Here is a 15,915-nt window from a genome sequence, read left to right as displayed (position 1 = left end):
GCTTTTGTGTAGTGTTGTCAGTGTGACTGCCACAGATTCTAAGCAGAATACCATCCCATTTGGGTACCAAGTGCTTTTTGCTTCCTGTTTCCTTTGAAGAATGAGGATTTTAAGTACTTGAAATCCAGGCACCCCTAGCAATTAACGTTTTAAGACCAAGATTGAAAATAGCCCAAATAATCAAAATATATAGGACTAGATGAAAGGAATGGTGTGAAGAAAAAGCCACAGTGGGGATGGGAGCAATGGAAGCACTATTCCCATTGGGTCTTGTTGCCTTTTAACTTACGCTCCTTTTGGGAGAGTCCATTTTAAGCCCTTGCTAAACTCAGTGTTTCTGGAAACTTCGCTTTCTCTGGTCTTCTCTCTGGCGGTCTAGACTCGGGAAGAAGCTCTGTCAGGATTGACCGAAGGCGGAAGGGAGGTCCCTGGTGTTGTGCCTGCTCTGGAACAACTGGTGCTGATGGCTCCCTTGGCGAAGGAGTCCGTTTTTCAACCCAGGAAGGTTAGTGTGTCCTTGTTAGAGGCTAAATGGCTGCTATTCTTCAGTGTTGCTGTTTAGGTGGCAGGTGCTGGACTTTGTGGGGAGAGGGGGGGCTGTGAGTATTTTCTGTGTGCTTATTAGTTCTTTACCCAGGGATGTTAAGTCAGTGACAGCTAAGGAAAACATCCGGAGAACTTGGTTCCGGTGCCTCCCTTGCCACATAAACTTTCTTTTGATACAGAATTTGTCCCAACAGGGTGTGCTAGAGTATCTGTCTGCTTTTGATGAAGAGACCACCGAAGTTTGTTCTCTGGGCTCTCCTCATCCTCTTGCTCTCCCTCTGGTGGAGGAAGAGGAAGCAGTGTCTGAACCAGAGCCTGAGGCCTGTGATGACTCAGAGTTAGCAGATGACAGTCTGGGAGAGGGGACCATTTGTACTGAGTCCAGCCAGCAGGAACCCATCACCAAGCCAGGGTTTACACATCTGAGCAGCTCTCCTTGTTACTACTTTTATCAAGGTGAGTGTCCCTGAGAGGAGGGCTGGGTTGCCAAGGAGAGGTTTCAGCGAGGTGACCTGTCCTCTTAGCAGAAGGAGGTATTGTTGCTAGTTGTGGGTGCTTGGGTCTGTTGTGCCTTTGGCTTTGGGGAGAGAGAGGCAGGCCTAGCTGTGTGGGGGGCCCTCTCTTGAGGACCCACCAAGATTGCTGTGTGAGAGAGCCTCTTGTCTTCAGCGGAGGACGGGCAGTACATGTTCCTGCATCCTGTGAACGTGCGCTGCCTTGTGCGGGAGTACGGCAGCCTGGAGCAGAGCCCGGAGAAGATCTCAGCGGTAGTGGTGGAGATTGCCGGCTACTCCATGTCCGAGGTAAGGTCCGACCCGCCCCGAGGGTTACGGTTCTGGGGTGCCTTCAGAATGATCTCTTTGACATGGGCCTAGCCAGCCCATGCATCCAATCCTTCAAGGATCATAGCTTTTGTAAGTCTGTTTTTGTCACTGATGATTGTCCCCGCAAAGTTTTTAGAGATTATACGGTGCTCCCTTACCATGTTGGGTTTCTGGTAGTCACTACTGCTCTCTGCTCAACAGGTTCATTTATTGTGGTTTGGGAATATAGATGTCTCTCACTTTCATTCAAGATGATTTTGTTTTTATCTTTTTCCTTATGGCTTGGGAAAAATGTCCAAGGAATCGAAAAGTTCTTGGGAGCTCTACACTAGGTTATACAAGCTTGAAACACATTTCTTTTTTAAGATTTTTAAAAAATTTTTATTTATTTGACAGAGATCACAAGTAGGCAGAGAGGCAGGCAGAGAGAGAGAGGGGGAAGCAGGCTCCCTGCCGAGCAGAGAGCCCAATGTGGGGCTCAATCCCAGACCCTGGGATCATGACCTGAGCCACCCAGGTGCCCCTTGAAACACATTTTTGGCTCCGCAGACACCTGTTAATTATTGTCTGATAATTTACATATGTGTTTTTACCATTTGAGAGTTACCCCTGTGTTGATCACAAATTTGTTACAAGCCTCAAAATAAGAGACTCATTGAGTACCATAAACTTTCCATCAAACATGCAGAAAATGGGGGTGCCTGGGTGGCTCAGTGGGTTAAAGCCTCTGCCTTCAGCTCAGGTCATGATTCCAGGGTCCTGGGATCAAGCCCCGTATTGGGCTCTCTGCTCAGCAGGGAGCCTGCTTCCTCCTCTCTCTCTGCCTGCCTCTCTGCCTACTTGTGATTTCTGTCTGTCAAATAAATAAATAAATAAATATTAAAAAAAAAAAAAAGACATTATCAAGAAAGTCAAAGGGGGCTCCTGGCTGACTCAGTTGGCAGAGAATGTGACTCTCAATCTTAGGGTCATGAGTTCAAGCCCCCCATTGAGCATGAAGCTTACTTAAATTTGAAAACTTCCTTAAACTTTAAAAGAATAAGTAAATAAAAATCTTAAAAAAAAAAAAAAATAAACATGCAGAAAATGAAAAGAAAAATTGATGGCCTTCATTTTTTTTTTTACTATTTCAGGCCAAGCTTTATTAGTAGGGAAATCTGCTTTATTTGCCTTCCCAGTTACCATTAATTCTGTCCATGGATTCTAGGTTTTTTGCCATCCAATACTCTTTAACTCCCCTTGTTCTCTCCCCCCCCCACTTGCTTAGTTGTGGGCCCCAGAAAATCAGAAATAGCTGATCAGCTTTAGATTATTTATTACCAGGCTCAGTTTATTCATTTGCAGCACAAACCTAAACACTGCTTTTGGTTGCCCATTCTACCTTACTGAATGTTGACCGTTTCTGTTTGGCTTTGTCAAATGGTGATAACTTGAGTACTGATCTTTGAACCCCAGTGCTGTGTGTGAGTGTGCGTACTGTTGGCTGTCTGGGGTGGGAACCTCTGCTCTGAGTCTGGCTCGCTGTCAGTTGAGTTTTGGTCCCTTTTGCCTGGTAGGATGTTCGACAGCGCCATAGATACCTTTCTCACCTGCCGCTCACCTGTGAGTTCAGTATCTGCGAACTGGCTCTGCAGCCTCCTGTGGTCTCTAAGGAAACCCTAGAGATATTTTCAGGTAAGAATGCACCCACTCTGCTTCTCTTCAGAGTGGAGTTCAGGGCTTCTTCTGACTGGAAACCTGGGGTGGGAGGAATTAAGGAGCTCCATCGTGAGCCTCCACAGCTCCAGAAACACTCCATCCGTTCATCCAGTTGGCTCTCTCCTTATGTGGCCTTAGCTACTAGTCACCTGGGAGGAGTTAATGGCCAGGTTTTCTTCGGTCTACCTCCTCACCATCTGCCCAACCTACAGATGACATTGAGAAGAGGAAGCGTCAGCGCCAGAAGAAGGCTCGGGAGGAACGCCGCCGGGAGCGAAGGATTGAGATGGAGGAGAACAAGAAACAGGGCAAGTGTAAGTTCAGGAGCTCCCATCGTTGACTAGTACAGCTGTGCATCATCGGAGAGAGACTCAGTGCTTGGGCCCAGGACCTAGACTGCTTGGTTCACATCTTAGTCCTGCCACATGTTTTCAGCTCTTAAATGTGAATCATGGGGGTACCTCCTTCATAGGCTTATTTGAGAATTAAGTGGGTTAATTCGAGTCAAAGCTCATAGCTCTTAATAAGGGATGAGATTAAATTCATCCTTGGCATAGTGGGTGAAAAAATATGTTCTGGGCAGAGAATTGGAAATCTGAATTTGGTGGATAATTGTCTCCTGTGCATTCTAGATAGAACGTTAATCCCACCTTTGTATTAAAGGGACATCTGTACCTAGCTTAGCATGTCTCCCAAGGGGGTCCGACAGAGTAGAAACCTTGACAAACTAGGAAATACTTGCAGGAGGTTAGATTTTCATACCAGTAAGTGCAGAGCCTTTTGATCTGCTGCTCCAACATAAGCTTCATTGAACCCAGGAGAGTAGTGTGATATGAGGGCCTGCTTATCCTCCAGGAAGCAAAGAACTGAGTCCTCAGCTCGGGAAAGGACTTCACTGTTTTTGACTATATACAGTATGGTAAACACACATTTTACTTCTTTGAGGCACCTGGGTGGCTCGGTTAATTAAGTGTCTGCCTTCAGCTTAGTTCATGATCTTGGGGTCCTGGGATTGAGTCCCACTTCGGGCTCCCTGCTTGGTGGGGAGTCTGCTTCTCCCTCTCCCTCTGCCTCTCTCCCCTGCTCATGTTCTCTCTGTCTCAAATGAATAAATTAAGAAAAATCTTAAAAATTTTTTTCCATTTTCTTTTCCTTTTTTTACTTCTTAAACTTGAATAACTAGGATAATACTGGGGTTCCAGTGTTTTATATAGCTGTTTGGCACATTTCCCAAATGTTTGAAAAACTGGTGTTTCAGGAATGAGCTTTTTCTGGTTTGCTTTTTTTTAAATTAAGGAAATATTCAAAGACAAGTATATAGAGTAATATGGTTAAGCTGTATGTCTATCACCTGGCTTCAGATAGGAATAGTAAGAACAAAGATTTTATTTATTTATTTATTTAAAAAAAAATTTTTTTAAAGATTTACATATTTCAGTGAGAGAGGAGTACATGCACGGGAAAGTGGGGTCGGGGGAGAGAAAGGGGGAGATAGAGGGGGCAGGGCAGAGGGAGAGAATCCCCAAGCAGACTCTCCCCTATGAGGGGAGAGCCCACAGGGGGTCTTGATCTCAGGACCCAGGAGATTAAGACCTGAGCTAAAATCAAGAGTCAGATGGTTAAGCCACTGAACCACCTAGGTGTCCCAAAATTGGGGTTTTAAAGCTGTTTACATCCCTTTTTTTTTTAAAGACCCTTGGGGGATTCATACCGACTGTCCTCAACTGTTGGAAAAGATTTGAGGAATATTCTAAATGGGTCTACCATTCTCTTTTCTTTGCAGACCCAGAAGTCCACATTCCCCTAGAGAATCTACAGCAGTTTCCTGCCTTCAATTCCTATACCTGCACCTCCGATTCTGCTTTGGGTCCCACCAGCACCGAGGGCCATGGTGCCCTCTCCCTTTCTCCTCTTAGCAGAAGTCCAGGTTCCCAAGCAGGTAAATGAGTTGGGGTTTAAAGAATGAAGTTGGCCATCAGCCACAGACCTTAAAGCAAAACCTGGTATCTGAATGTACAACTCTGACTACTCAGCATGGTGGGATCTTCAGGTGACTAACATTACTTTGGGTAGTTAATATATTCCTGAGATATGTCAGATTTTACCATTTGATCCACCTTTCGCGTTTGCTCTACTGACTGCTTTGTACCCAGCTGTCTTCTGAAAATCTCAGAACCTCAAGATAGTTCATAGGGTGGGACAGTTAAACTTAGATTCTTCCCTGTGACCCATCTGTTTTATTTCTAGTTTGTACCTGTGATAAAATCCCCTTGTATGCTTAAGCATCTTTGTACATGTCTCTGTTGTAGCACTGGTTATAATGGGGGGGCAGGGGAAGCCTCTGAAATCTGATGTTAAGGTAATGGCTGAATTGTAGAGCATTTATATTATGAAATACTTTATACCTATTGAAGAGGGGAGTAGCTGTCTTCATGAACTAATGTGTGGACCTTTAAGATGAAAGGACATCGTCAAATAAGACGAAATATGATACCACTTGTGGGTTTTACTTTTTTCTTTTTAACTTATTTTTTTAAGTAGGCTCCCTGCCGGATGTGGGGTTTGAACTCATGACCCTGAGATATAGTTGTATACTCTTCCAACTGAGCTAGCCAGGCACCCCACATTTGTGGATTTAAAAAAAAGAACATAAAAACAGCATTTCGTTATGGGTTCATCTATCTGAACGTGTAGAAAAATACTGAGATGATTACATAATCAAACTGGTAATGGTGTTTTACTCTAGAGAGTGAAGTCAGTATTTAGAGGTTGTTCAGAGGCTTTTGCCTTTTAAAAATACTTTTTTAAAGAGAGAATTTATTAATGTATTATCAAGTTAAACATTTAAGAGTTAATCATAATTTTGTTTCAAAGAGCTATCTTTTCTGATCGTCCTCCTGGATGGTAGTTTTTGATAATTAAAATTTCTTGCCAGCCATTTTAATAAAATGTCCAAAGCAGAGTATTTAAAGCTCTTGGTGATTCTCTTGTGGTCATTTGCCTGTCACTCTGCAGATTAGAAGCGTGAGGCTAAGGCAGGGGCTTAGTGACAGGAATGTGACAGAAACCTGCATTGTGACCATTATGCTCTTTAGTTTAAGAAGAGAGCTGCTATACAGAGCACTATGGCAGAACATCGACCACATTATCTGTGATACAAAAACCGTGTTTGTGTATGTGTTTTCATCGTACTAGCCTTTCTGAGGAACGGGCTTTAATGTCCTGAGGAAGAGCAGTTGGATGGTGCGAGGACTGAGCATACTGAATAGCGCTGGCTGACTGGGGAGGGTCTGCTACCTGGAGAGTGACTAGGCCCTTCCCTCCCTGCAGTGATCAGGACAGTGGGTAGACCTGTGGGAATTGCTCACCTCTAGGTCAATAAGGATGGAGAAGACGATTATCTAGGGCTTATGAAGGAAAAGCTTGGATCTTCGTACTGGATTTTGTTCATGTATGTGCATTTTGGCTTCTAACTGAATATTCCCAGGTCAGAGACCTCTGGCTGGACCATAAAGGCTGACCTGATCACATTTTATCTTTTCCTTGGAACTTTTTCATTCACATAAAACTAGTCCATAACGGTCCCCAGTACCTAGGCCTAGAGAGTCAGCTGCTTTGGAAAGGGTTTTTCTTAGTGTGGGAACAGATTGTGCCATGCTTTCTAGTATTGCTGTGAGTACTCAGCTTTTTTCTCCCTGGACCACTAGTGTGAATAGTGGGGCCATGTTCCTGACTTTATAAGAACACGGCAGAGTGGTAATTGGATCAGGTTCGCTTTTAGAGGTGGGGCTGGTAATTATCCAGACCTGATTCAGGGTTCATCTTTTCTCTCTTGTTAAGAATAGACTAGCTCTTTGGAGCTTAACTTACATAATCAGGTCTCTGGTTTCCTTTCAGACTTTTTGCTGACCCCTCTGTCACCTACTGCCAGTCAGGGCAGTCCTTCATTCTGCGTTGGGAGTCTGGAAGAAGACTCTCCCTTCCCTTCCTTTGCCCAGGTAAATCTTTTGCTTCTATTGTAAAACAGCCCAAGGATATCTGACATGAACTCTGCTGCTTGTTCTTTCTGGAAATCTTTCCATTGGAGGAGGAGACTTACAGGCTAATGTTGCACGGATGGTAATAGTCATGGAAAACTTTTTTAAGAGGAAATCCGTTGGATTTAGTCTCAGATGTTACTGTATAGACTTACCAAGGAAAGAGACCAAGAGTAGCTGAGGGAGAATCAGAGCTTCAGTTACTTAACAAATCATTAGATACTTGGGTAATGAGCACTGTTGTAGGGGCTGGGGAGACATCAATCAATTTTAGCTGGTCCCTAGTTCTAGGACCTTGGATTTAGGTAGTGTGTATCTATTACATATAGTAAACCATTCCTCTTCACTTTGGGAAGGGAGAGGTTGTGGTTATCCTATAACTAGCCAGACCAGCTTTCTTAGGCAGGTGGGTTAGAGGAACACTAGGCTAGTGACCCTTGTTGTCAGATCTTTTTTTCCCCCCAGTAATTGAAGTATTTTTATTTTATGTACAACGAGTTAACATTAAGATAGGTCTCTTGGAGGACCCATTCAAGAAAGTTCACTGAATCCAATTTACTGAAGCCTGTATCCTTCCCGTACTTATGGAAACATTGGTGGCACATACTTGAGGCCCTACTTCCGGATCTCAGACCGTGTGGGTTTGAGCAGACACAGCTTGCTCTCTCACATGCAACGAGGCAAAAGGATGTCAGATGACTTTTTTAATCTTTAAAACAACAAACCAACACTCAGCATTCCTGCATTGAGATAACTAAGTTAAGATGGATGGACTGCTTGCCAAGCACTCCCATTAGAAGTTAGTATTAACTTTTTTGGGGCTAGTTTGGAATCATTAGCTTAATAGTTCTTTAGAGCAGGTGATAATGGATGTTTCTCACAACAAATGGCAGTGCGTGTTGAGAAATAAGCAGGAATTGGACTTTGGTAAGGAGAGTCCTGAAGTCAAGGAGAAAGAAATAATTGAGAGCAATCCCGAACATTCACTGGTAGGCTTCAGAAGTGATAATTATGCAAGTGGCTCCCAGGAGTTATGTCAGATATTTAAGTTTGTTGTTGTTGTTGTTGTTGTTTTTAACTAGGTTTTATTGCTTTTGCTTTTTTTCAGAATTAAATGGTGAACAACTTCAAACTTCAATGTGTTGAAGGAATAGCATAACGAACGCTTTTACCTTTCATCTATGTTCACCAGTTAGCATTTTGCTGTGTTTGCTTTCTCTTTTTACTGTTTTACTATGTTGAAAATCAGTTACAGACCTCATGAATGACAGTTTACCACCAAATATAAGTGGCCCCACAAATGACATTCTTCTGTATAAGCACAGTTGTCATGACCACATCAAATTCAGCTAACTGAATATCTCATGGAGTATGTCTCAAGGGTCCTGTATTGTTTTCAGTCACGTCCAAAGATTGCTCATTGCATGTATTTGTCAAGTCTCTTTAGTGTCCTTTGATCTGTAACAGTTTCTCTAGCCTCTCTCTTTTGTTTTGTTTTCTTCCCACGGCATGGATATTTGTGAAGCATCCAGGCCAGCTGTTGAATATAGAGTCCTAGAGTTTGGATTTTTTGGTTTCTTTTTTCGTAAGTAGGTTCAGGTTAAACATTTAAACATTTGTGGCAAGAATAAAACATAGGTGGTAGGTATTTTAATGACCTTTTAAGAGTAAGGTGGTTCAGATGTCTTACTATTTGGACTCCAAACTCCCAGGGACCAAGAGAAAAGATCATCAAAGTGGTACATGATAAAGAAAGGTTATTCAGTGAAATCAACTTCTGCCAGCCCAACTCCATTTGAATAATACTGTACCGCACTTTGGGACACATACTTTAGGACAAGACATTCCTATTTGAATCTTGTGGGGCTTGTCTCCTGGTATTTTTCCAGGAATAAAATTCCCCTTGCTTTGGGCGCCTGGGTGGCTCAGCGGGTTAAGCCTCTGCCTTCTGCTCAGGTCATGATCTTAGGGTCCTGGGATTGAGGCCCGCATTAAGCTCTTGTGACCTCTATCAAATAAATAAGTAAAAGCTTAAAAAAAAACCCCAAATTCCCCCTGCTTTGAGCATAGCATGTGTCGCAGATGGGACTCACACTGGCCCTTGATAAATAAGAAACTGGCCTTGGCCAGACAAGATGAAAGAGTTCCCCATTCAGGAGCAGGAGGAATTGTTCTGATTTTACTGTACATGGAGGCTGGATCTAAAATTTTATAATTAAGGAGCTATTGGAAAAGCAAAGACTGAAGGGTAATTAAGGCTGTTGGGGCAGTTGCAGGATAAAGTTAAATTTATTAAACTGGTTTTCTTGGCCTTTAGTAACTGGAATTCGATAGCCAGGTGGTTCATTTTGAAATTGGAGGGTACCGCACACTGCTTATTCCAGGAGGTTTATGTTTTTAGGAGTCTCAAGAAGAGCGGGAAAACTTAACAGAACAAGAGAATCACACAAAAGTCAGGATTGTCAACTTGAGAGTCTGAGTAAGAACCTTTTGTGCTGTCATGCACTATTCTTCAACCTTTTTCTAAGGAATAAAACAGGCTTTGGTCTTCCACCTTGGAAATTTCATTGCTAGTTCTGCTGGTCAGGATATAGAGAACATGACCAAAATAGTGCATTGAGGAAAGAAGTACCTGGAAAATCCTTTTTTCCCAAAGGTGATCGTTCTTTGACCTTATAGCTAGTTAGTGTCGACACAAGTCTGGAAGAGAAATTGGACTGGTTACTTAAATTCTTTTCTCTCTTCTTTCTCTCTTGGCAGATGCTGAGGGTTGGAAAGGCAAAAGCAGATGTGTGGCCCAAAACTGCTCCCAAAAAAGGTGAGAATGATCTTCTGGTGGAGGGGAATTTGGTCCCTTTCAGGAAGTCAAAGTCTCTAGAATCGTCTCTAAAATTCTAACACGGTATTTTATAGATGAAAACAGCTTAGTTCCTCCTGCTCCTGTGGACAGCGATGGGGAGAGTGATAACTCAGACCGTGTTCCTGTGCCCAGTTTCCAAAACTCCTTCAGCCAAGCTATTGAAGCAGCCTTCATGAAACTGGACACACCAGCTTCTTCAGATCCCCTCTCTGGTAAAGGCAAAGAAGTGTGTGCTCAGTACAGGGCTGTCATTCCCACCTGGATCTAGTGGTGGACATCACTAATTAGGCTCTTTCCTCTGAGCCTGTAGGGTCACATGCTAGTGTCAGCTAACAGTCCCTTCGGTATGTCAGATAGGACCTTTTTGCCACCCCACATTAATTCTTGAGGCCTGGATGTGAAATTCTGAGAAGGTCTTTATTTTTTCCCTTCTAAGACCTAGTGGAGAGGAGATTTTAGAATCCTGTTTGGTAGAGGGTGGCTAACAGTTGGAGGAGTCAGGCTTGAAGGCCACACCACTCTGGCTATTCAGTGAGACAAGAACATTAGCATTTAGGGTGTGTCTTCTCTGTGCTTAGCATTGTGCTCATTTTTCCCGACAACTGTATTAAATGGGTAGAACTATCATGGGTAGAGCAGATGAAGAAATGGGTCTAGGGACGTAAAGGGACTTGACAAGTATCTGCAGCATGCAGGGACTGGTATCTGGGTCCAGGCAGTCCTCACCTTAGAACCTTAGCTGCCACTCTGGACTCTCAGGAGTGAAAACTGGCTGGGGGCAAGGGGATAACGTTCAAAGCTAAATAAGCTCTTTCTTGTTTCCATTTAGAAGACAAAGGAGGAAAGAAAAGAAAAAAACAGAAACAAAAGCTCCTGTTCAGCACCTCAGTCGTCCACACCAAGTGACACTACTGGCTCACTACTGGCTCGTTACCTTCTCCATCTGGTTTTCTTTCTTCTGTGCTTTTGTTTTGCTGCTGTAATTTTTAAGTATTTGAGTTTGAACAGATTAGCTCTGGGGGGAGGGGGTTTCCACAGCGTGAGGGGGAACCAAGAAAATTTTAAATACAGTGTATTTTCCAGCTTCCCATCTTTACACCAAAATAAAGTATTGACACTCTCAAGAGATCTCTTCCTGCCAAGATTTTTAGTTTGTTACCAGGGTTATTCTTTTGGACCTATGTATAATTAGTTTTTCTCAACCCAAGTAAGTTTGAGTCCCTTCACCATCCCTTGGAGCAGCCCACACCCCACTGCTCTGCTGACACGTCAGGGCATCATGGTTTCAACACACCACTCAGCATGTCTTTTAAAAATAGAGCCTTTCCTGTCTAGTTTTCCTCTTGTTAAAAAAGCAGAGGATGGGAATAAAATGGATTTAGGACACCCAGCTTGAACTGCAGTTTTTCTTCTGAGAAATGGCCAGGATGCGCCTGCTTACCTAGGTGCTAGAGGGTTTTACAACTTGTATGTGGCTCATTTGGCAAGGAAAGCTGTAACTGTCACTAAAGCAGCCCTGGAACCTGCCAACTGTTAGATGAAGCTTATTTTGAGTGACAGTGGCCTGAGTTATAGGAGCAGAGGAATCTGGCACAGCTGGAGGCAGAGCTGAACAGGTTTGAAAGCAGTGGTGGTGCCCACTGCCTGCCTCTCTGTTGTCTAGAGCAGTCTGTGCCTTGGTTTGAGTGGAATTTGAGTGATGTGAATTATTTTGCTGCTTAATAAAGTGACCTCTAGGTATAATAGAATGTGAAGGCAAATAGTTGCAATAAATCACCTGCACAAGCAATGTGAGCTTTCTGGTTTTTTAAAGTTCATTACAGGTTAGCTAGACACACTTCTTAAATAGGGTAAAGTAACAGCTACTAGTGAGCTTGAGCACTCTGGTGTCACAGGGCAGGGTCTTTCCTAGTGTCAGGACTAAGGGGTTCTTGAGTTGGGCTTAGCTTTACCTGTCATTCTTAAAGAGGTTCATAAATCCTGGGACAAGAACCGCCCTGGGTGCCTGAGCGTTTTCAGCCCTGAAGAGAAGGGGACATGTTGAGGCAAACATTACAGATCTTTCTGTTAAATGTGTAAGGGACTTTGAATAACATCTGTTTTATTATACAAGAGAACAGATCCTAGAAATGTCATTGGTAAGTAGTGGATCCAAACCTCCCAACTTCTGTGAGTTTGGAGGTGTTACTCGGTTTCAGGTGGCCTGGCAGGGGTGAGACAACAGGGAAGGGCGAACTGCAGAAACTACTAGAAGCTGGCAGCTGCTGCTTGGCTTTGTAATGTCAGGCAAGGCCAGGTTTTGTCACACACACACACCCCCCTCCCCGCTACCCCCTCCGGCAAGAAAAATGCAAGAACCATGTTTGTTATCCTGTTACCTGATAAAGGACTGGTAAAGAATCTGTTATTTTTAAGGCCAGTATGGGTCAGTATGGAAACCAGCTATAGATTTGTGCCAGTTTAGTTGCCATGTCTCACTAATAATACTTTAACCTGGACTGCTTAGGGTTCATCCACAAGACCTCAAGTGGGAGGCTATACATGTAGCATCACAGGGAGCCAGTCTTCCCACTGAGGCCAGGGATAGCCAGGGAAGGAGACCTCCCAGCCAAAGTGGAAGTTTTTTTTTTTTTAATATTTTATTTATTTATTTGACAGAGATCACAAGTAGGCAGAGAGGCAGGCAGAGAGGAGGAAGCAGGCTCCCTGCTGAGCAGAGAACCCGATACGGGGCTTGACCCCAGGACCCTGGGATCATGACCTAAGCCGAACGCAGATGCTTTAACCCACTGAGCCACCCAGGTGCCCCCAAAATGGAACTTCCTAAGTATACTAAATGGCTGCTATAGAAGTGAGTATATTTATTTTCTAAGTTTTTATTTGAAACAGAGCAGGAGATGGGGAGAGGGAGAGAAGGAAGAGAGAGAATCCGAAGAGGACTCCATGCTGAGCACAAAGCCCAACTTGGGGCTCAGTCCCACAATCATGAGATCATGACCTGAGCCAAAACCAAGAGTCGGATGCTTAACCGACTAAGCCACCCAGGTGCCCTGGCAAGTACATTTATTAAACCTACTCAGCCGGGCAATTAGACACAGACAGTCTGTAACTGCTGGGGGTTCACCACCTGCAGGACCACTTAACCTGGCAGCGCTAGGTAAAGGTGACTTCAGTTTAAGTGAACAAGTCCTCTACTTTGAGCTGATACCTTGGCCTCTGGTGAGCAGTCATCCACTTTGGCAAAACTGTAGCAGATGCTGCTGCCTCCCAGAATGTCCTGTTCCAACAACTGGGCCCTGAATCTCGGGCCCAGCGTAGCCTGCAGAGGTTCACTCCATTGCTTCAGCAGCCTCCTCATCACCACTCTCCAAAAACTCCTCATCTGACCTCTCCTCTAGTAAACAGCTTCTGGCGACAGACTTCTGGATAGCTTGCCGTTCTCCTGGAAAGGCAGGCAAAGCAGGGATGAAAGAGGTCTTTGGGAGTCCCCTCTTTTTAGCCAGGCTAGTTACTGCTCAGTGGGCACTGGCTAATGTTGCTTACCTTCGTCGGTGCAGTTCTGCAATAAGATCAACAGCTGTCTCCTGTTGTAATGAATCAGGAACTTCTGGCATGTTCTAATTGTACCTGGCACATGAAAGAACTCTGTGGTCAACAGCTCATGAAAGGTGTCTGTCTCAAAGACTTTCTGAGCTGGGTGAAAGCCGTCTATTCTTGGCAGGAGAGCAGGAAGACCTACCTGCCTGTCAAGACTGAACCCTGGACCTGTTACTATTGAAAATCAGCGGCCATACCACATGCACCCCTACCTCCCACGTGTAAGGTGTTGAGGAAACACGGGTAACGGTGTCCTTTGTTCTCCAAATATGTGACAAAAGGAAGAGCTGAGCACACGAGGTGGTAGAATTCCTTCCGGCATCGAAGTAGCACTACTCCAGTATAGGCATTGAGGTATCGCACTACAGCAGGGGAAAAAAAAAACATTTTGGGAAACTGGATTCATTTAAAAATCTTAGACTGAGCTTCTACTATGTGCCAGGCAGTGGCACTTGGGATGCATCAGTGAGTAAAAACAAATTTCTGAAGGAAAAAAACCCTTAGGACAGACATTTATTTATGAAAAAGGAATAAACCACACCAGGGCTTTGCACACCAATCAGAATGAATTTGGAATTTTAAATGCTCTTCTAATTCACTGATTAGCTGATAAGTGGGGCTGGGACTGGCAGAGATCCATCTTCCTCAGGGGAAATCTTGGCTAAAAAAGTTTTTTGTTTTTTTAAGATTTTGTTTGACAGCACAAGCAGGGGGAATGGCAGGGAGGGGGAGAAGCAGGTTCCCCTTGAGCAGGGAACCTGATGGGGGCTTGATCCCAGGACTGTGGGATCAAGATGCGAGCCAAAGGCAGATGCTTAGGTGACTGAGCCACCCAGGTGCCCCCTGAAAAACAGGTCCTATTGCAACTGGATTCTGTAGGTCTTGAAGAGGTTGCGAATGACCCGATGTAAATGAACTGGGCCTATGTGCATGAATTCTCCGGTATTCAATTTTAAGCAAAGGTTAAAACAGGTAATGAATTTAAATGTTAAAGATTTTTTTTTTTTTAATTTATTTGTCAGAGAGAGAGCGGGAGAGCGAGCGAGCACAGGCAGACAGAATGGCAGGCAGAGGCAGAGGGAGAAGCAGGCTCCCTGACGAGCAAGGAGCCGGATGTGGGACTTGATCCCAGGACGCTGGGATCATGACCTGAGCCGAAGGCAGCTGCTTAACCAACTGAGCCACCCAGGCGTCCCAATGAATTTAAATGTTAAATAGCGTGGCTGGGGAGTTTGGGTGGCACAGTAGGTTAAGCCTCTGCCTTCAGCTCAGGTCTTTATACCAGGATCTTGGAATGGAGCCTGCTCCTCCCACTCCTCCCAGCTCTTGCGCTCTCTCGCTATTTGTCTCCAATAAATATCTTTATAATCGTTAAAATAAAACACTTAAAACAGCGTCCTTGTCAGAAGAATCCCCTCCCTCATTTACATACCATGGTGGGTTCTGTATTTCATCTGCTGTATTAAGGGTTTTTTTTTAAAGGTAATTTTGACAATTCCCCCCCCCCCCCATGGGATGTCAATGTAACCAAGTAACTTAACTCGGAACTATACCCGTCCTCCCCCATTTAATTCATTATCTTGCTCAATCACAATCCCCAGTATACACACGTGAAATTGATAAAGCCGATTCTTTCCCAAAGTGCCACTGCCTTCTGCTTTTAGCTCTCCGCCTAACCTCGGACTCACGCAGACTCGGGCTCAGACTCCGATTGGCCTCAAGAGGACATACTGTACAGTGAGGACTGTGTATCGGGTTTGGAAGCTCCGTCTCCCGTACCCTTTCTTTCTCCCTCTTCCGGCCCCCGTTCCCTCCCAATCCCGCCGTTTGCCTAGTTCCCCAGCACTCTTGTACCCGCGAAGCCGATGGAGCAGGAGGCTGCGCCGAAAGTCCCGTGCACGCGGGCGATCGTGTCCCGTATGAGGCCGCCCAGCACTCGGTCCTCCAGACTCAGGCGGCAACGGGGGTCATCAGACACCACCTCGCACAGTAGGTACCTGCGGCGGGCAGCAGAAAAGTGAGCGCGCGGCCAAGGACGCGGGGGACCCGGTAGGGGAGCAGATGTTGGGCAGGCAGGAGGCCCTTACCTGTGCTTAAACCGCACCATGGTGGCCTCCGCGCGCTGCGGCCCAGCTATTTTGCTGGTGGCCAATGGGAAATTACCCTCCGCAGTCTTGCAACCAGTCAGAGAGGAAGCAGGGTAAGAAGGCGGGGCTAGAGGGTTGGGAGGCCCAACCCCGTGCGTCTTCCTTAAGCCCTACCTCCTTCTACGTTTGTAGAGCGCATGCGTCCTGCTGATCGCCGGGCTGAGGTATTTGGGAGTGGGGTTCCGCGATCTAGGGGCGTGTGGTTG

The 15,915-nt window shown here is 44.9% G+C and overlaps 2 protein-coding genes across 6 annotated transcripts in view; one reads left to right on the top strand and one right to left on the bottom strand.

Moving 5' to 3' along the window:
- The window catches only part of RNF10 (ring finger protein 10), a 41,397-nt gene extending 30,477 nt beyond the window's left edge, over nucleotides 1-10,920 (top strand). Inside the window, exons 8-17 of one of the 4 annotated variants that reach the window (XM_032876134.1) lie at nucleotides 380-505; nucleotides 726-1,002; nucleotides 1,216-1,349; nucleotides 2,927-3,044; nucleotides 3,281-3,382; nucleotides 4,852-5,007; nucleotides 6,966-7,066; nucleotides 9,866-9,923; nucleotides 10,019-10,177; nucleotides 10,795-10,920. In XM_032876134.1, the coding sequence (XP_032732025.1) occupies nucleotides 380-505; nucleotides 726-1,002; nucleotides 1,216-1,349; nucleotides 2,927-3,044; nucleotides 3,281-3,382; nucleotides 4,852-5,007; nucleotides 6,966-7,066; nucleotides 9,866-9,923; nucleotides 10,019-10,177; nucleotides 10,795-10,871 (1,308 nt within the window). In that variant the 3' untranslated portion in view covers nucleotides 10,872-10,920. Of the gene's footprint in view, nucleotides 1-379; nucleotides 506-725; nucleotides 1,003-1,215; nucleotides 1,350-2,926; nucleotides 3,045-3,280; nucleotides 3,383-4,851; nucleotides 5,008-6,965; nucleotides 7,067-9,506; nucleotides 9,585-9,865; nucleotides 9,924-10,016; nucleotides 10,178-10,794 lie in introns of those variants that run through there. The other 3 variants (XM_032876135.1, XM_032876137.1, XM_032876136.1) reach the window with 3 other exon arrangements.
- Nucleotides 10,921-12,945: 2,025 nt separating this feature from the next.
- Nucleotides 12,946-15,691, bottom strand: POP5 (POP5 homolog, ribonuclease P/MRP subunit). Of its 2 annotated transcripts, XM_032876142.1 has the most exons (5): nucleotides 15,650-15,691; nucleotides 15,417-15,559; nucleotides 13,775-13,924; nucleotides 13,509-13,592; nucleotides 12,949-13,407 (listed from the first exon to the last, which is right to left on the bottom strand). In XM_032876142.1, exons 1-5 carry the CDS (start codon nucleotides 15,667-15,669, stop codon nucleotides 13,295-13,297), a joined length of 510 nt encoding a protein of 169 aa, XP_032732033.1. In that variant the 5' UTR covers nucleotides 15,670-15,691; the 3' UTR covers nucleotides 12,949-13,294. The 2 variants fall into 2 exon arrangements, with proteins under 2 accessions (XP_032732034.1, XP_032732033.1); XM_032876143.1 differs by lacking the exon at nucleotides 13,775-13,924 and having other exon boundaries at nucleotides 12,946-13,407.
- Between the last annotated feature and the right edge of the window lie 224 nt (nucleotides 15,692-15,915).

Source organism: Lontra canadensis, unplaced genomic scaffold (assembly GCF_010015895.1).
Source record: "Lontra canadensis isolate GAN:19392208 unplaced genomic scaffold, GSC_riverotter_1.0 scaffold58, whole genome shotgun sequence".
NCBI lineage: Eukaryota > Metazoa > Chordata > Mammalia > Carnivora > Mustelidae > Lontra > Lontra canadensis.
This window is presented reverse-complemented; position numbering and strand designations above follow the sequence as displayed.